Source organism: Spea bombifrons, chromosome 5 (assembly GCF_027358695.1).
Source record: "Spea bombifrons isolate aSpeBom1 chromosome 5, aSpeBom1.2.pri, whole genome shotgun sequence".
In the NCBI taxonomy this organism is placed as follows: Eukaryota; Metazoa; Chordata; class Amphibia; order Anura; family Pelobatidae; genus Spea; species Spea bombifrons.
Genome location: NC_071091.1, coordinates 39,132,083 through 39,152,880, shown reverse-complemented (window position 1 = coordinate 39,152,880; position 20,798 = coordinate 39,132,083). Strand labels below are relative to the sequence as shown.

The 20,798-nt window shown below is 36.5% G+C and overlaps 1 protein-coding gene across 4 annotated transcripts in view; it reads right to left on the bottom strand.

The window, feature by feature from the left end:
• Positions 1–20,798, bottom strand: part of PDE1C (phosphodiesterase 1C) — a 350,923-nt gene that overhangs the window by 153,768 nt on the left and 176,357 nt on the right. The window contains exon 2 of one of the 4 annotated variants that reach the window (XM_053466977.1): positions 20,656–20,682. The exons of the other annotated variants lie outside the window; for them this stretch is intronic. Coding sequence (XP_053322952.1) covers positions 20,656–20,682 — 27 coding nt within the window. The remainder of the gene's footprint in view (positions 1–20,655; positions 20,683–20,798) is intronic. 4 annotated transcript variants of the gene reach the window in all.

Genomic DNA, 20,798 nt, shown 5'->3' with positions numbered 1-20,798 from the left:
TTGGGAAATAAAGACAAGAAATGTATTATCAAAGTTTTTTTATTCTGCTGTTTGTATTTAACATCATTTGTTTAGTAAATTATTTTAAATAAATGAAAAATTTACATTCATTTTTTTTATCCGATTAATCGATTAATCGAAAAAATAATCGGCCAACTAATCGATTATTAAAATAATCGTTAGTTGCAGCCCTAATTTCAACTAACGCTGAAAGTGAGCTGCAGCTATGAGTAAACGTACACGAAGACGAAGGCACACAACACGAAGAATCTTTGTGTTCTTCTTCGTCTTCGTTAGTATCTCCTAACTAATCTCCCTGGTCCCTTGACCTTCTACCCTACCTTGTCTACACAGCATCGCAGGGGTTAACGGGAGTGGAAATCCATAGGATCGTGCAAGGCGTTAAAGGTCCGTGCAAGCAACTCTATTAGTCACCTGCAGGGGCCTTCTCTGGCATCAATCAATTGGTTCATGCTAGAGGAGGCCCATGCCGGCAACCAATAGAGTCGCTGTTATGGACCTTTAAACTCCTGTTCTCTCTCTCCCCAGGCCGAGTATCGGCGTCAGGAGTTAAACACCCATTTGAACGACTCTATAGGTCGCTCGTATGGACCTTTAACTGCTGGAGCAGGGAGACCACTCGTCTCCCGAGGCGGAGTTTCACCGTCATGAGTTAAAGGTCTGTACAAACGACTCTATTGGTCACCGGGAGGCCCCTGCCGGTGACCAATAGAGTTGCTCGTACGGACCTTTAAAATCCTGGCGCTAAATTTGCTGCGTAACGTGTTAACCCTGTATTGACCCCTTCTAAAATTAAAATAAACGTTGGAAAAAAACGAACAAGAATGTACACAAATATTCGCCCAAGACCGAACACAGGAACGGGCGAATATTCGTGGAATATGAAGATTTTTTCCCCACGAAAATAAACACAAAGATCCAACTATAGTTTTTTCAGTTGTCATCTCTATTAGATGTACACCCTTAATGGTGTAAATGTAACAAATAGTGTGCATGATGTACCTTTTAATATCTTAACACAATTTTTTTCGGTTAAATTTAAAAAAAAGCTTAAGTATACCAGAAAGGGGCATAACTAGAAACCACATGGCCGTAGTGCAAAAATTGCCTGCCCCCCCAACTTCACAGGGCAACATCTCCCACAGTGCCTAAATAGCTTTTGAGTGCCACCTTTACCCCAAACAGTTTATCAGTGCCGTCCTAAATCCCAAACAGCCTGTTTGTGCCATCACTGCCCCCCGTTTGTCAGTGCCACCAAAAAGCTTAACTGTGCCATCTTTGCCCCAAACATTTTGTCACACACACAATTACACATCCATGCTCACACAAACATCCATACATACCCCATCCCTACTTTCTGTCAGGCTGCTCACACACTATGCCAGCCACCTTGGTTTCACCGCGGGGTCATGTGACTTAACGTGACCCTGAGCCGTTCCTGTCTCCCTCAGCCGGTTCAAAGTAGATTAAAAAGGGCCTTTTTGACCTGGCCTGCTGCGGTCCGAGTAGGAAGGGCTCTTTCTAAACTATTTAGAATCGGTATGAAGAGACAAGAACAGTAGTAACGCCACTTCCACGCTATCATATTGTGCAAAAAAATAGGCACATAGAGCTTACTAACATAATTACATAGTATAAACTTGGAAACCTCAGGTTATAGTACACATTTGGAGCATAAATATACAACAGTTGGCCATTATTCATGTTAGCTAATGTTCACCCATATTGATGGGTAAGCAAGCAATCAGAAATTGTTACCGCATTTTAATGCCCTCCCCACAATGGACAGGGAGTGGAGGGCTCAAATGAGGCAGATATTAAATGAGAGGAATAAAGCAAGAGGGAGGGTGTAATACTGAAAATAGCACTTTAATGTTTATTTCCCACCTAGGAATTATTTTTTATTGTCTATTTATATTTTGCATTTATTTATTTTGCATCAACACCTTTTGTTTGTGTTTTCATAATAAGTCTTTAGTTCATTTCCTCTGTTGTAGAGGAATTTCCAACTACCACATAAAGCTATTGTTTATATTTTAATAAATGACTCACAGGCTTTCAAAAGAAGACACAGCAGCAATACATTACTGCTTTCTAAGCTGTCTGCTGGCAATTCAATTATAGTTAGGATTCATATCATGCTGTCTAGCATGGGTTTATGTACAATACATGGAACATTTATACAATGATTATTTATATTTCCCCACTGCGCTCACTGGTTGGGGATAAAAGAGGAATAACAGATTGGTTTTAATCTATTTCATGAATCTTAATCATCATTAAGTCTTTTTAATCAAACAATGGATTTGGAAACCAGTGTATTAAGATAATAAATTAAATTACACTTGCATATTAATATTCAAGATGAATTGTGCAACAAACAAAGCATATCATGGAGTATATATATGTTATATCTTTCACTTAAATTGTAGCACCATTTTTTTAACTACCGTTCATGTAATGGAATATTTCAGGGTGTATAGTTCTGACTGAAATGTTGTGTATCTTCTGTGTGTAAATATTTGTATATAACTTAGATACCAGAGTAAACCAGGAATTGTTTTTCTGGAAACGGATAATTGTTCATGTGTATTCCCAGAGTTAATCTGTCCTGAAGTGCTCAGCTCAAGTGGCTGAAATACCCTACTGTAATTTGGAGTGCTGATAAATTCAGTTATTGCGATTACACATAAGTGAAATGTTATGTTCAAGTGCTTGTGATATTTATTATTTTCCATTTTTTGTTTATATCTTGTTTTCATGGTTACTTAGTGTTCTACATGTAATAGGTAAACAACGTGTCCATTCCAACCAGTGACACAGTGGCTAAATGCATACCACAGTTCAGTTGTTCAAGTTACTGTCCTTAGAATAATTATGTAACCATTCTCACTTGAGGCATAAGCGCAGTTCACAGATGTCTAGTTTTAACTGACAGAGCATTATTATTAATTACAACCATTTGGTGTTAGTGTCCAGTATTTTCAACCATGTGGTAAAATTATTTATATATTGTTGATCGCCTCCTAAACTCTTTTAAAACGGGAGTCCCCGATTCCTGACAATTTTTTGCGCAAAGTGCCTGACCGGCAATGGACGTTAAGGGGTTAAATGTTCCTGGGGTAATGGTCAACAAAGATGTCATCAGGGGCGTGTCTGAGCAGCCTCCATTCTTACCGCTGGCGTGCACGTGCCTGCAGCATCAGCCGGCACGGAGCCCACAGAGGTAAGTATCTGAGAAAGGGTTCCATCCGCGGGAGGGTATTCGGGTGAGGCGCTGCGTATTGGTGGCGATGTGCACAGCGAGCCCCCGCCTGACCGGCACGACGGATGGGCTCCTAAGACTTTGGTGGTATGTTTGAGGTCATTGGCATGTTGCAGAATACATTTGAGGCCAAAAGATAGGGGAAACAAGAGTGATGGAGGAACTAGCACAACAAGTAGCAGACAAATATGAGGAGTATGTTGCGACGCGGTTTGCCTGGACACAGTTTATCTCTTCTGAAGTTGTCAAATTGTGTCCGCCCCAGTGCCCCTTCTCTGTTCTTTCTTTATCCCCTTAATGCTCCATCATCCTCCTCTCAACTTCCCCCATTCCTTTCCTGTTCTTGTTTTCCTCTCCATTCGCCACCCCTCTCTCTTTCTCCTTCTTCCATCCATGGCCAATTGGGGACTGTGAGTGGCTGGGCTATGTGGCGCACTGGATTACTTTGGATTCTGTATATGATGTCATATGATTATGGGTGTATTCCTTGTATACCATTAATTTGACCTAAAATTGTGTATCCTGGAAAGCTCTGGAGCAAAGCCGTTTGACTGTACCCACACTATACCAACTTTATCTTTATTTCAAAAGTTGTTTGCTTTTTCTTTGATCATCTAATACCTTTGTGCTCCCTTTCCATTTTTTATGTTGGAAAACTACCAATAAAATTTGATCTACAAAAATGTTTTTATTGTGACCATAAATAACACATTACATCAGTTTTAAGGTATTTTATATAATGTTTAATGTTCAAAAATTATCGCTGCATAAAAGACCATTTTTTTCTGAAGCCTATGTTAACAGATATTCCAGAATAAACTGTAATTCTTGGTGAAAATTAAGTGTGATTAGTGGCAAGCAACTTGAATTTTCCTCATTTGCTATGCCATGTGTCCCTCACCCACATGTGCTGTCTAGCAGAAAAATATGTGTGAAAAGCATTACAAGAAAATCAAGAAGCAAAGTTAAATTATATTTCAGAGTGAGGATATGCAAGAGTAATAACCTGAATGTCATTGGTGTGGATAAAACACTACTATCATTCTCACTGTCACGCTGGGGATTTATTGACAATGACAGTGTTCACCTGGTCTTTAGCTATTTCACTAGTGAAACAAAATCACTGTTTTCCATAAATGTTTATGTGTGGTGACACGTTGCTGCCAACAGGATGGTGTTTTCTAATAATTTTTAGTCCTAACTATACACTGATGTCCAGTTTTAATCTCCAATTAACCTACGATCTAGATACCTAGGTATATCAAAATTAAAAATACTTAATCTGTATTAAAACCGTCAAACATTATTGGTTTTATGGACATCAAACATTGTTATAAATCCTTTTATCCATATAAGTTACTAAATTATAGTGCTCAATGTCTATCACATTATATATAGTTAGACATTGCCAAATTTTATTCAGGAACTGAATGTGTGATTATGACAAAAAGGGGGTCAGTTGTGCATTATCATTTAGGGACATATCTTGTAGTGCAGCCTCACCAACGTCATAGCAATAGTTTCCCTGTGCTTACCACTGTACCCAGGAGGCAGACCATCAGCATTACAAGTGCAGTGCTGTATGTGCCTAAGGGTCCCAAGTAAATCTAGCTTCCACAGGGGCACCCAACATCATTACCTGAAGGCCCAAATCATTTTCAGTTTTGTAACATAGCTTATTACTTAATGATGGACCTTGCTTCATTTACATATTTCTTAAGATAATCATACACCTGAAGCACAAGCGTTGCTTATTGTGAATATATGTTGGGTCTACAGTAAATGGCATTAAACATTTAAATAGGATAAAAACATAAACATTGTGGAATATATCTAATAAACTGTATATGGCATTCAACTCTAAAATCTATTTCTCTTGTTTTTTTTTTTTATTACTACATGCAAAATCAATGAACCTCCAGCCACAAAATGCATTAGATGGAATTCGCTGAATTTTCTGTATATAAAAAGGAATCACAGCAAGTAGTGGTTTTACTGTTATGCTTCAAAAAACATTAAGAACCATTAAGAATGAATAAAACAAATAAGTCTCATTGACTGCCAGCCAGAAAATCATGATTTGACATCTTTGTCCTGGAGGAATTCATATCCATACAATGTTGCTGACAGCCATCCTCCCATCTATTTTTACTTTGATTTAATTTATAAATGTTCTTCAAGCCTGAGTGAGTCAGTTGTGTCAAAATTACCTGCATCTCTTAATCACGTTTCCTTAAAAAATCCACCACAAGTAAAGTATATGTATTGATTTTTATCAGATAATCATTTCCATCAGATACAACAGTATCTAAAAGTACAATGCAGGAGTCTAATGTGCTGTAGATGTAAAGTGCAAGACACTCAAGAGATACAAACCTAAAGCAATACTAGAGGCAGCAATTGGGGCTATAAATACTGAAATCATATTTTTCTCTATGATAAAGCTTTGGTTTACCGTGGAACTTTTTTTTGAATGATGGTGCCTTATAAAACAAGAATCAACGTCTTGTTTTTCAATAGTTATCCTTTTAATGTGTCCTAATAATGATTTGTTTTACTATCGCAATATCAACTAAATAAAAAAAAAATCTAAAAACAATTACAATTGTATATTCACAAAAATATCTAATTTAATGGGAAGCCCTTAAGGACAATGGGCGGTCCCTAAACCCACTGAAAACAATGCATTTTTTACATGTACAGGCTTTGTCATTAAGGGGTTAATTGTTTTAGCTATTTGGTTATCCTCGTGGAAGCTGAGATCTGCATCTCAGAGTGGCAAGCCATTTCTATCCTGAAGTTGTAAGATAATAGGAGAAATAATCATGCAGATCTTAAAAAAGTAAAGATAAGGTACATTTGCCTGTCTTATTCCTATAAGCTTTTTTTTAAAATTAACTTTAATTGTTAATTAACCCCTTAATGACAAAGCCCGTACATGTACGGGCTCAAAATGCATTGTTTTCAATGGGTTTAGGGACCGCCCATTGTCCTTAAGGGGTTAAATGAATTAAAATATTTTTTATTTTGTGTTTTTTTTGTTTTGTTTTTGTTTATACTTTTATACTCTAATTTCATATTTTTGTTTCAATTATTCTGTAACATGTTAAGGTCATGTTCAACATTTTTATAGTGTATAATGTATACATTCTAAACATTTTAAAATAAAACTAACAAATAAGCCATTATGTTTGTAGCAATATTTACAAGAATTGACCACTGTGAGAATTATTTTAACAAAAAGATAAAATGGGCCTGTCACATTCCCAAATCCTTCAGTTTATAGGTCAGCATGCTTAAAACATAAGGAAGCTTAAAAAAAATCCTGTATTTACCCAGCAACTCAACAATGGTTTATCCTCTGCAGTTTTGGCACAGGCATCTCAGAAACCTATACTCCAGTTTATTAGTCTTACTTGAATTAGTTCTCATTTTCTTTCACATCAGCATTCTACTCCTTTATGTGAGCTACTGCTATTCTGATTTCAAATGCATTTCAATAAGAGTAAAAAAAAAAACAATGTCAAAAACTAACCTACATTAATTCTATAAAAAAATAGTTTTTTCAATCACATCTTTGGCATACCATACAAAAGCCTTAATAACAAATCTCATATCCAGATGAGATTTTTTTTAACAGAAGGTTGGCATTTCATTTAAAAGACATATTGTCATTCCCAATATGCTTATCTATTTGTCCTTTTTTACAGGCATACAGAAACCAGGCTGCTGATGTAACTAGTGATTACATGCCAACTGTCTGTCATCTGAAATGACATCAAATCAGTAGCTCTTTCTTGTGTGACTTGACATAACAGCAAGGAGATTAGTGATTCTCTACAGACCATAAATACTGTAATAATAGTAAATCATAGTATTGCTTCCATATGTTGTGTACAGTATAAATCAGCTTGTTCATTTCCATTAAGAACAAATATGTTTGTTTATGGGTTTAAATGAATTATATCATACATATTCACACTTACAGAGAAGATATATATAGTGTGTCTTGAGTGGTAATTAAGGCATCTATCAGACTGGTGATAATATCCTACATGAGATTTTCAAGCTATATTGGGAGCAGTGAACTATTAAAAGAGATACGGTTTTAATGCAAAGAATACTTTAACTAGCACCATTAGTTCATCAAAACTCATCCTCAAATCAGGCCAATAAAAACAGATGTGTGATGTTATATATTTTTATATTAAAACCTTCTATACAGATAATACTAAATCCTGAATTATTGATAACATTGCATGCTCCTTCCATTATGAAGGACACCTGCAACTTTGCTGTTTAGAGCGACATACCCCCCAAATCTAAATTAGGAGTGGCAGAATCAAAGCCAAGAGAGATGTGGTCATGGAGAGACCGCCAACGATATCCAAAGAGCCACCTTATGGTACTAAGCTTCAGAGTGTCACAAGGAGGCCACATGTCACGAACGCTGCAGCATCTTACCTCGAGGAGCCACTCCTGAACCATGTCCGCTTTGTGTCTGCCTACCACCGGTTTTGATCTTTGGATTGTCTCCTGACCTCGCTAGTTTCCGCCTGCCCCTATCAGTGCCTTTTTAAACAATCTTGATTCTGTCATCACTAGCCTTTGACCTTTGGACCGTCTGACCATTCATTTGCCTTGTCCCTGGTACATCACCCTCATGTTTCGGTCTTTGTACTTCTGCTGCTTGGCTGGTCTTGCTACCATAGAGACTTCTCAGGTTGGGGATGTTTGCAAGGAGAGCCTGTTTTTGCATCGGTGATCCAGGACCTTAACCAGTGCGCTGACACCACATTGGAGATGCAATGTGGTGTCAGCGCACATAAACCTTAGCTCTGTTACTTAGAGGCAGGGGACATACAGCTAAGTGTATCAAACAACTTGAGATATCTTCAATTAATAACACAAGAAAGACTAACCCGAAGTGAATTTTTACAAAATCAGCTGTAACAACATAATGGACATTATGATTATGGTCAATGTTTATCTTAATTTTTGCCTGATTAAAAATGGAGACATATCTGATTTAATTGGATATTCCCTCATTCATGCATTTATGCTTTTTGCACTGTAATTATTTGTATCTATAAAAAGGACTGAAAGTCAATTAAAATCAATGTTTGTAGTCACAATGGTCTGATAAAATCAGACAGGTATCTAACCATGGATAATCGGTCTAATGAAGATTTAACTACATAGATAAAGGTCCCCATATAAAACACTGAACTTTAATAAAATAATAAAACAAAATGTAAATGTATTTCCAGTCTTGTGGAGCCCAATCATTAAACATTTTTTTTCTTAACCCCTGAAGGATGAAAGCAATTTTCTACACTTGAGGACAATAGAATTTTCAACATTTATATGTCCTTGTTCAACCATTATTTCCCTCTTTTTTATTTAGTACATGCACACAAATTATACATTTTTAAGGACAAGAGTGGAAAACATATAACCCATCATTTAGTAGGAATTAAAAATTAAAAAAGTAAAGAGTTTGAAAAATGAGCATTAACAGTTTTATCTGTAGTAAATACATATCCAATGCAAATGAAAAATATTTATATACCTGCCCTCATGTTGCCTAGTACTGATTGAGGTTTGAGTCTTTACAGCAGGAAAAACAGGCAGACTAGATGGGCTGAATGGTTCTTAACTAACGTCAAATTCAACGTTATTGTTTCCTACCTACTCTTTAGAAATTTCGGCAAATTCTCTAATATACAGAGGGTCTACTGGACTACACTATCGGATAATGTCAGGACCACAGTGGAACTCACCTTGATTCCTGCAGTTCATGGCTCTCTCCTGCTCCATGCCTCAGGGATCTCTGTTCCTGTGTACTGCTCCTGGGCAGGCACGCGCTGTCACTTCCTCCTTAAATATCCCTTAAGGGGGCATGGCCTTAGTGGGCGGTTGCTTTAAAAGGCAGCATTGAGTGTTACTCAGTGCTCAGTTATTTTGATCCTCTGAGCTGCTGATTGCAGTTGTGGCTTGTTACTTACCCCTGGATTGTTTCTACAGACATTGCTTTCATATAAACCTGCAGCTCCTGCATAGTGGACTTCTCACCCAAACCTGACATATAACCACATCATCTCATAAAGGATAAGCATTATTTCCATCCCTGGAAACTTGTGAGCTCTGGCTGGCTTACCCTTGCTGGTGCCTTCGGGGCCTGATGTCAGTAGGCAGTCCCACTTACGTCAGCAGGCAGTCCAACCAATGTTCCATCTAATTTTTCTTAGTTGGCGTGCGCAGAAAATTTGTCTTGTGCAAACATTTTCACAGAGCAAAAATTTTGTGCGTACAATATCCGCGCCGCATAAAGTTTCAAAAAAAATTATTATTATTTTCTTTTTTGGGGAAAAACTGTTGTGCGCACAATTTTTGGACGTGTGCGCTCTCTTAAAAAGTCATGTGCACACGCACAAGCGCACGGCTTAGAGGGAACACTGAGTCCAACTGATGTCAGTCGGCGGTCCTGCTGACATTGTGGGAAAAATCCCATTTAAAGGGGAAATGGGCGGGTAGTGAGGCGTTTCAATCAGAGGATTGGGGTGTTGACCAAGAGAACCAGAGAAGTGGCGCTTCTCCTGGAGTACTCTGGGCCAAACCTGGATAGTTCCCAGGTATTATTATTTACCCATTTTCTCCTATAATTGTAGGTCATAATTCTAAATCATATAGTTATTATCTTGTGTAATTCCCTCCTAGATAGAGTATTCTTGACTGCATACAGGATTATTTGGCGCTTTGATGCTCTACACAAATTTAGTTTGATAAAATCAGCTAGGTCTACAGCTTCGCATCACAAATAAATTGCATGGCTTTTTGTAACACTTTATAAAATCTAACATTCTCTGAGTATTTGCAACATACAAACTGTCTAACAGTGTAATATACACTTTACCACCTGCTTGAATTTCGGCAAATTCTCTAATATACAGAGGGTCTACTGGACTACACTCTCGGATAATGTCAGGACCACAGTGGAACTCACCTTGATTCCTGCAGTTCATGGCTCTCTCCTGCTCCATGCCTCAGGGATCTCTGTTCCTGTGTACTGCTCCTGGGCAGGCACGCGCTGTCACTTCCTCCTTAAATATCCCTTAAGGGGGCATGGCCTTAGTGGGCGGTTGCTTTAAAAGGCAGCATTGAGTGTTACTCAGTGCTCAGTTATTTTGATCCTCTGAGCTGCTGATTGCAGTTGAGGCTTGTTACTTACCCCTGGATTGTTTCTACAGACATTGCTTTCATATAAACCTGCAGATCCTGCATAGTTCTCACCCGAACCTGACATATAACCACATCATCTCATAAAGGATAAGCATTATTTCCATCCCTGGAAACTTGTGGGCTCTGGCTGGCTTACCCTTGCTGGTGCCTTCGGGGCCTGATGTCAGTAGGCAGTCCAACTTACGTCAACAGGCAGTCCAACTGATGTCAGTCGGCGGTCCTGCTGACATTGTGGGAAAAATCCCATTTAAAGGGGAAATGGGCGGGTAGTGAGGCGTTCCAAGACCCTGCTTCCACAACTCAGAGGATTGGGGTGTTGACCCAGAGAACCAGAGAAGTGGCGCTTCTCCTGGAGTACTCTGGGCCAAACTTGGATAGTTCCCAGGTATTATTATTTCCCCATTTTCTCCTATAATTGTAGGTCATAATTCTAAATCATATAGTTATTATCTTGTGTAATTCCCTCCTAGATAGAGTATTCTTGACTGCATACAGGATTATTTGGCACTTTGATGCTCTACACAAATTTAGTTTGATAAAATCAGCTAGGTCTACAGCTTCGCATCACAAATAAATTGCATGGCTTTTTGTAACACTTTATAAAATCTAACATTCTCTGAGTATTTGCAACATACAAACTGTCTAACAGTGTAATATACACTTTACCACCTGCTTGATTGTTTCCAGTATAATATGATAATATTTCATATTCAATTTGTAGTCTGTTCTATTGTCATTAGCTACAAATCAGTTGTAAACATATGCACCCGATTTGCATATAACACATGGGTATTAGAAGACATGTAGTGCATTATGTGGAAAAAGGTACATGGATTTAATTGCTATTACTACTTATGTATTAATCGTGTTCAATACAAGTCTTTCATTGCATTGTCACTCACAATGTGCCCTGTACATTATTAGTTTAATTTATATATTATAATTGCCAAATTTGTAGGCTTTCTGCTAAAGATGACAATGAAGACCTCACACTATGTAGGTCAACATTTTGGTAATTACATGGGTATCTAAATTCTTGTTTTTGTAAAAAAATACCTACAATTTATCAGTGTGTGATGTGTTTAATTTTGGTGCACCTCCTTGCATTTTGCACACATTGTCTTTAAATAATAACAAGAACCTAAAATCCAGTGGAAATGGAACAATCGTTGTATTTAGCATTAGGGTCACATTTCTGAATCATTCTTCTTCAAGGATCTGCAAAACACTTATTTTCAATTAGCGATAAATGTATTGCTTAAATATCCAATTTGTTTCATGCCACAAGAAAACCAGTCTAATTTGTGCTGTGCTTTGTATCTTAAATTTCATCTTAATTTTGATCTACCAGGCACACTTTCATACCACTTGTTTTATTACAATCTGCTAAGGGACTACAGAAGATCAACAGAGACTTGACATCATATGTAACAACAATATATAATTAGTAAATGTCATTGTGCAAAAGCCCACATCAGTACACTGTACTACGTGCTTACTTGATGTGATATTTGCATATTTAATTGAGATGTGCTGGCAGGGCTTACCTACATTGATAAATGTGAGACTACTTAATTAAAATATAAATAGAAACATGGAATATCACAGCAAATAAGAACAATTCAGCCCATCTAGTCTGCCAATTTTTTATGTAAAGACTCAAACCTTAATAAGTCCTTATTCTTGTCTTAGATTCATGAGCGCCATATGCCTATCCAGTGACGTATCATAGGGGGCAAGTCCAGACCTATTTACACTATAAGGGCTGTGCCAGCTCAGCACAACCACCATAGACTTCATTAAAAGACACAGTGTGCTGGGGTTTGGGATGTAGACAGCAGAGTGTGGTGGTTGACAGGAGCTGGGGGGGCTATCCTACACTGGGCCTAAAGTGGTCCCAAAGGTAAATACACCGCTATGCATCAAATGCATGTTTATTTTCCCTCACTACATTAGCCTCTACTACTTCTGCTGGGAGGCCGTCCCACTCTCAGTAAAGTAGAAGCTCCTTACATTACATCTCAGCATCTGACCCTAGCTTTAGATGAAAACCTCCTGTTCCAACATGTCTTCTCCTGTACTGTTAAATCTGAATGTTTCTAAATGTGAATGTCTACCATCTCTACCATCTTCTGTCCTCCAACCTATCCATACCAAGATCCCTTAGTCTTTCCTGATATTTTTTATTCTGCAAACCATTTCAGTAGATCATTCCAAACTGTTTCCAGAATGTCAATCTCCTACTCTAGGTGAGGTCTGACGATGGATGTGTAATGGGGCATAACCACCTCCCTCTTTTTACTGCTAATGCGTTTAGCTATATAACCCAGCATTCTGCATTATTTGAGAAGCTAACACTTAAGATACAACAATGTAATAATGGAAAAAAGAAAAGTGAATAAAACTGCCAAGAATATATCATTTACAACACATTATCATAAATCTGCCGATATTAGTAAATCTGTGTAAACTAAAATTGCAATAGTGGCTTCCAATCTCCTAAATTTTATTATGTTTTCAGAGTTCTTCTACACTAAGCTGTTCATTTAGGAAAGCATTTAGTAAAGTCTGTGTTTAATTTCAACAGCCTTTAAATGTTCCGTATCTGGGACCTCAATGGAACACTAGTAAATATCTATCCAGCAATCAATATATATACTACTATATTTTCAGTTGGTAGAACAAACTACTATTAACTTATGATCACTAATTATCTTGTATGTCTTTTTGCTCCAATGGTATTTTATATGCAATCATATACAACCATACAAAGAGAAGTACATGCTGAAGAATGGTAACTTGGAGTTAAAAATCACGCTCCTCCCACCCTACGTGTTTCACCAATGGGCTTCAACGGGATGAAATTGGGAGGAGGTACTGGATTCACCTTATAAATTTGCTTAATTGGTATCATTATCCAGTTAACAAAATTCATTGTTATACAATTTTAGACATATTATGTTTGATATCATTTCTGTTTCTAATTACTGTTTTATTACTAAAAACAAAAAGCAGATGACAAATGGGAAAAAAATTTAATACAGGGCTAAAATTCGGAGGTCATTTAAACTATCATTAATCCATAATGAAACAATTTAGAGTATTTTTTTCCAAGCCTATAAATTTAATTGAAGAAGGATCCTTACACATTTTACTAAAATGGTATGGTATACTATATGAAATTGGACTTGCCTTATATCATTTATTTGTTCTGCTAGTCTTATCTTTGGTTTTCTAGTAGTTCTTCTTATATATTGTAGTCCACAAGCATACTGGATAAGATATATAACATTTCTGTGTTCACATGAAACAAAATGTATTTTATTTGAAGAGCTAACAATTTAACTATGGTCTGTAAATTCATCTTCCCAAGTCTTGCAAACATTGCAGGTGGCAAACATTTCTTGTGTTTTTTTATTTGGTTAGCTCTATAGGTAGGTTGCGAGATACTATTTTTTTTTTTTTTTTTAATATTATAATTTTTTTTTCTTTTAGAATTAAATTTGGATCTTTGCCTTTTTAAGATGTCACAATGTTTTTACAAGCCTTTTTCATAATATGTGCACTGTGAGAAAATTACATTATAAATTGCACTTTTTATTGACATTATTATTCTCCATCCTCTTCTTCTTTAATATTTTAGATTTATTCTGTTTCAGCAACTTCTCGAGGTTCCTTTATGAGATCAGTGAGTTTATAATCTCTTTCTCTAAATCTATTAATTATTTTGTTTTCCAAAAAAAATTTCATGAAACTGGCAAATGATTTCTTACAATTGGTTGTTTTTGTAGTATTTTTTTTTATAGATTTTATTATCCTTAATGTAAAAGGTAAGATCTGGGAAATCTACTTCTTAATTGCTTTTATTAGATGTGAATTTAAAATTTGAACTATGTTTGGTAAATTCAGGGCAGAGTCTAGGGTCACTGATGCCTGGGTTCAATATTTTTTTGGTGCCCCAGGTTGATGGGGCTATATTGCTCACTCCCCCCCTTAACAAACATAGCACTTCTAACCACTCCTTTTCTCTATAACAACCACTTTACCTCTTTAGGCAACTGACTTCACTAAGTCACATGTCACCCACTTCCCACAGTGTCATCTTTGTGCCCAAACAGCTTGTCAGTGCCATATAATCTCTGTCAACAGCAAACTTTTTGTGAGCGAATGCATACAGGAACACAATTGTCTACTTTCTCCAGTTTAGAAAGAATGCCAAAGCATACCTTCAGAGGTCTAGTGGAGTCCATGCCTTCATGGGACAGGGCTGTTTTGGGCGCAAAAGAGGGAACTACATAATATTAAGCCGATGGTCATTATGTTATGGCCGATCAGTATGTATATATATATATATATATATATATATATGTATATATATATGTATATACCGGTATACATAGAAATATATATATATATATATATATATATATATATATATATATATATATATATATATATGTGTGTGTGTGTGTGTGTGTGTGTGTGTGCGTGTATGTTTGTACACAGTCTCAATTTTCACAATTTGGAAATTAAATTATGCAGCTATTTTAGCCGTAATGATTAGAGCAATATTAATACTCAGAAATACCATTTTATAACAAATGGTATCTGAAGTTTTTTTTCTCTATAATAGTTACAGATATGATTTAATATAAATTTCAGTGAATGATTCTATCAAACATTATTGACTTAACCCATTTATTATCCTGTCCTACCATTTATTTTGACATAGTGTACATTTTTGTTGTAGTAATTTGTAAAAAAATTAAACCTCTGCAAAACTAATTGTATAGGAGAGCGGGTATGCTAAAGTGGCTGAAGTTCCATATTTACTCTCTAGTCTAGGTTAGCTTTGTCCTAACTTTGCTTGGCAGTATTATATGTATATTCTTCATTTGTTTTCTTCATACTTATAAAATAAAAAAATATATATTGCAGTACAACTGTGTTTATAGTATGGATATAGCTGTATTAGCCCCACAAAATTAAATATTTAGCTTAAGTTGAAGCCTTTTTTATTTGGCAAACATAGAAAAAGATGTCCTGAAATACCTTAGATACCGTATTTGCTTGATTATAAGACAACTCCCCAAAATCTAAATATTAATTTAGGAAAAAAACAAAAAGCCTGAATAAAAGACTACCCTATAGAAAAAAAAAAGTTTTACTAGTAAATATTAATGCATGTAAACAATTTTTTCATATCTAATAAAAGCTATGATTTAGAAAAATATATATATTTTTTATTTCCTTTTATTTGCCAACCTGCCCCCCCCAGTTATGCACATCTGCCCCCAGGGTTGCCACTCTGCCCCCAGAAATGCCTTATACCCCCTATTTGCTACTCTGCCCCATGATGTGCCTTTTAACCCTCTATATGCCAGAGTGGCATATAGGGGGTTAAAAGGCATTTCTGGAGGTGTGTATATATATATATATATATATATATATATATATATATAACTGCTAACAGCAATCACACTCCTATCAAGCCAAGGCAGCCAGTACATGCTGGAACCTGGGGATGATAGGAGTGTGAGTACAGCCTCCCTATGCCATGCTACCACCACCACCCACCTTACACATCCATGCTATCATACACACACTCATTCACAAACATTTAAATACTCATTCATTCCATTAATCACACATACTTGCTCAAAAACCCTCCTCCACCCCCTTACCTGAACTGCAGATCTCTCACTCGAAGACTTCTGCAGGGCCCCGGCTGTGCGAGCAACTTCTCTGGCCCCGCCCCCAGAAGAAGGAGGGGGAGGCAGAGTTATGTGACACTCTACTAACTTCCTGTTCTCCTGCTGCTAGAAGAGACGCTGCTCACGACCAAAGCACCGGTAAGCAGCCTGTCAACCTAATTGAGGTCTGATTAGAAGACGACCTCGATTATAAGACTTTGTCTTATAATCGAGCAAATACGGTACTTTTATAAGCTGGCCCAATAATAGGTTATAGTTTCAACTAATGACTAAGGAAAGTCTAAACCATATACTTATCTAAAACCACAATTAAAACATAGCCAAAACACCTGGTGCAACATAATATCTAAGCTCTAGGGATGCCATTTCAGATCCCAGGAACTCTCTAGCTACAAGGGAAAAAAGATTTGACAGGTACTCAAATTAATATAACCAGGGTAGTTTTCAACTGCTGCTTTCTCTTACCAAGCAAAATTATCATTGGTTTAAATGGAAACTTTATTGTAGGTGAACCAAATAAATGTTTCAAATCTCTTTGCAACTACTTTAGCAATCTTAAGCAAGGTATTTATTAAAGAAGAATAGATGTTCCCAGTTCTCACATTTATTCCCTTAACACGTCCTTCATTACCAATTCAGATTATAACATTGCCATTTCATTGCACTTTCATGCAGAAAATGAATTTATCAAGAAGATATTAAAAGCTTCAACAAGAAAAGATTAGTCTACTCACTCATTTTAAAGGCAAGAAATTCTTCTAATGGAATTTATATGAGAGTCGTATTGTTTGTTCGGCCAGTGAGAGGCAAAGGAAAAATAAAATATCTTTATATTGTATATCTAAATGATCACTATAAATATATATATTTGAGGGAATACCTTATTGTAAGTAGATTTCAACCTTCATTATGTCTGAAGTAATAAAAATTTAATTAAAGAAATGCAAGATTGCATGGAAATTCATCAGGTTGGTGTGAGGAGAGCAGGGGCCCAAGAGAGGGTGAGAAATAAACTGCACACAAGCAGTTACAAGATAACAAAAAGAAAGAGGAAATGTGTCCAATTATGATCAGTGGTGTATTAATGTTATTTAAAGGCCTGAGTCAGGGTGCCTCCAGCCAGCTGTCCCACTCCATGCCACATTTCTCCTTCTGAAGGAATGACGTCTCTTCTACTCCCTGCTTCATAAGTACGTGTAACATTGAGCAAAGGTAACTGTGGAGGTCATGCCAACTCAGCACAGTCCTTCATATTGTTAATGGAGATATCAGGGATCTCGCTTTTATAACTAGCCCATTGAACAGTGGTGCTACGGGGAGCCTGATCACCTTTGGGTGATTGGCTTCCTGTAATGCATGAGATGGTCTGTCTCCTTTGTGGACCTGCTGCCCTTGGCCTGGGGGGGGGTCCCACTGATGTTGCGGGTGGACTCTCCACATCTTCTTCACTAGTCAGTCCTCTGTTCCTTGGATCTCATTCTATACAGCACCTTTCTGCCTCACAATTATCGTCGTATGCTCCTTTAAACAACCATGCCCTCTTTTTTTTCAAGAGCAGCCTGTAATTATCCTGAGGTATTATTCACCTGAGGTAATAATTATTCTGGCAGTTGTGGCTGAAATATTTCTTGGTCTACCTAACCTTGGCTTGGTATCAAGAGATCCCCATTATTTTCTACTTCTAGTACTGACTGGCATCTTTTTATATAATTTTCCATCTTTATAAAGCTCCATTACCTCGTTACGCAGGTCTTTTGACAGTTCTTTTCTGCTCCCCATTGCTCAGTATCTAGCCTGCTCAATGAATCAACATGAGAGCTAACAAACTCATTCACTATTTATACACATACACTAATTGCAATTTAAAAAGCCTCAAGTGTGGGAAATTAACCTTTAATTGTCATTTTAACCTGTGTGTGTCACCTTGTGTGTCTGTAACAAGGCCAGACATTCAGGGGTATGTAAACTTTTGATCAGAGCCATTTGGGTGATTTCTGTTACTATCACTTTGAGCACCTGATATATTGGGGGATATGAACAAGAAACCATTCCCATTATAACATTTTAATTATTTAGTGACGTGCAAAAAATCTGATCAAGAATTTGTTATTTCAAGAGTCTTAGGGAATTACATCATATCCAACCACTCTACTCACTATGCAAGGATATTGATAGAGATCTGGGGAGAAAGGGGAAGATATCTCAGCTGCTCGAGACAGCAATTGAGCAGGAAGCTTGGAATCGAGCAGAAAGCATGTTTTCCTGAAAAAAAAATTGTAGAAAATCTAGTACTGCTCTCAAAATGCGCATTATTACTATTTTTTTTATAGCTAATATTACTTAGCGTATATAGGTTATGATGCATCCTCTCATTGACCAGAGTAGAGCAAGTTAAATTGTACAGCGCTACGGAATTTGATGACACTTTATAAAACAATAAATAATAATAATAAATTAAAAAAAATATAAATTGAGCATCTCCAAAGACAATTCTGCGCTGAATTAAAAAAAGGTAATATATTCAAAGCCCACTATATTTAGTTATAAAGTAGCTCCAGTCAGCAGATTAGGTAGAACAGTACTTTTAACATCTATATGGTAACACAATTACAAACAAAACAAAAGAGTAACTTGTTTAAGGGCAGTGTATGTGTGTATTTATGGGCAGGTGTGTGTAAGGGCAGTGTATATGTGTGTGTGTAAGGGAAGTGTATGTGTATATGTGTGTGTAAGGGCTGTTGATTTTGTTTATCTGATTGCAATAAAAAAATTCTGTTTCACATAAATAGATTATATCCTACTAACACTTTCTGCTTCAAGAAAATGTTTCCAATAGTGTTGCATCTGATGAGAAAATATGAGTCACTGAACTGTAATTAACCTGCTGCTGCAAATAGCAATTTAAGCTCATAACTCAACCCTCATTTACTTTATCCTTACACACAAATGACATCTGAAATGTATTACTGTGACCTCTTCTTGATTAAAGTATTTGTAATATATTGAAAAAACTAAATGACTACATTGTCACAAACCCATCACACAGATAAGAGCATTATGAATGAAGGAAAACTTTTGTAAAAGATAATTCTTGGTCCAGAAGAGTTCACAGTCTAGACTTAACCCAGTCTTTTCATGCCATTGAAACAGACTGTTACAGCAGAGGTTTCTACAACATGGAGCATCTTAACGTGAAAATATGAGGTGGTGACATCACATACCCCAACATTACTGTTGTCCAATTTAGGACACCTGTGTTGACTGTGGCAAGAGGTGAGGAGGAACAGGAGACAAATTATTTTGCAACCACAAGCTTTTCGTATTGCAAAAATTATATTATTTATTGATTTATATAGCACCATCATATTCCACTGTGCAACAGAAACAGCACATCACAAATCGCACATTAAATAACAATGTGGAATCACATCTGAGAATACATTAAACAATGTGCTTAATTTTAATGAGAGTGCTTATGATCTTGTGTGTGAATTATGCTTCCTGTTTCGACTATCCATTTTCATTGGAGGCAGCCAGTAGCTAAGTTAAATTGAAAATAAATCTCTTTTTTTTTTAATTCAAAAAACTTAAGTCCAAGCAGAATGGACTCCAACATGAATTAAAAATAAAAAATTAGTTTTTAAGACTGGACTGTTGTATTGTTATGTTGTGTTAAAAATCCCTGCTTTCTTTATTCTAAATATACATTCACATTAGGTATAAGTGAAACATGATTGATAGGAATATGTATTGTAATCACGTGGCAGACTGAAAGGGCTCTATGGAAGATGATGTAATAGTAAAATATAAAGCTATGCCCTTGCCATAAATGTTAATCACTTCAACATGACTGATGTAGAAAAATGGAGACCACCTCCACTCTCTATCTATACCTCTATTCTCTCCGCCGTTGTTTCAAGAAGAGGAACCTAAATCACTCAGGTTCCATCATCCTGTTGCCATAATCAGTCATTGGTTGGTGCTGTATGCATACACATGCTTTGTATAGGGTTAATAAATTAACCTATTTGAGAAGTCTTAGAAGCTGTGGTTTCAACTGATCTTTGGTTAGAGATATTTAGATATTTAAGCAAAGCAAATACATAAACATGTTGGTACCTTCAAAGGCGTGAACATCTGCTTAATCAGGACTGTTTTTTTGTTATTATTCAAACATTTTTGCCCATTTTAGGTCATTCTCCATTCATTTTATATCCGTATCCCGCAAAACTATTTTATGACTTAAAGTGTGAGGTTGGCACCAATTCTGTTCTTGCCAAAGGCATGTTTGCATCTTCTGGTGCTAAATTCAAATTCTATCTTCTAATGAATAGAAACACAATTGCAACGTATGTGTAGTACTTGAATGTGCTAAAAGGTTTATCATAATGTTCCTTGACAAGAAATTCCTACCTTTGAGATGTTTTCTTGTATTTCCTCCTAGGAGAAAACAAATCAAACCATAAACCATAGGAAAAAATCTATTTCTTTCCGAATTAATGGCATAAAAAATTATGTTTATTTAAACATGGATTAGGTTTGAATATGGACGTCCT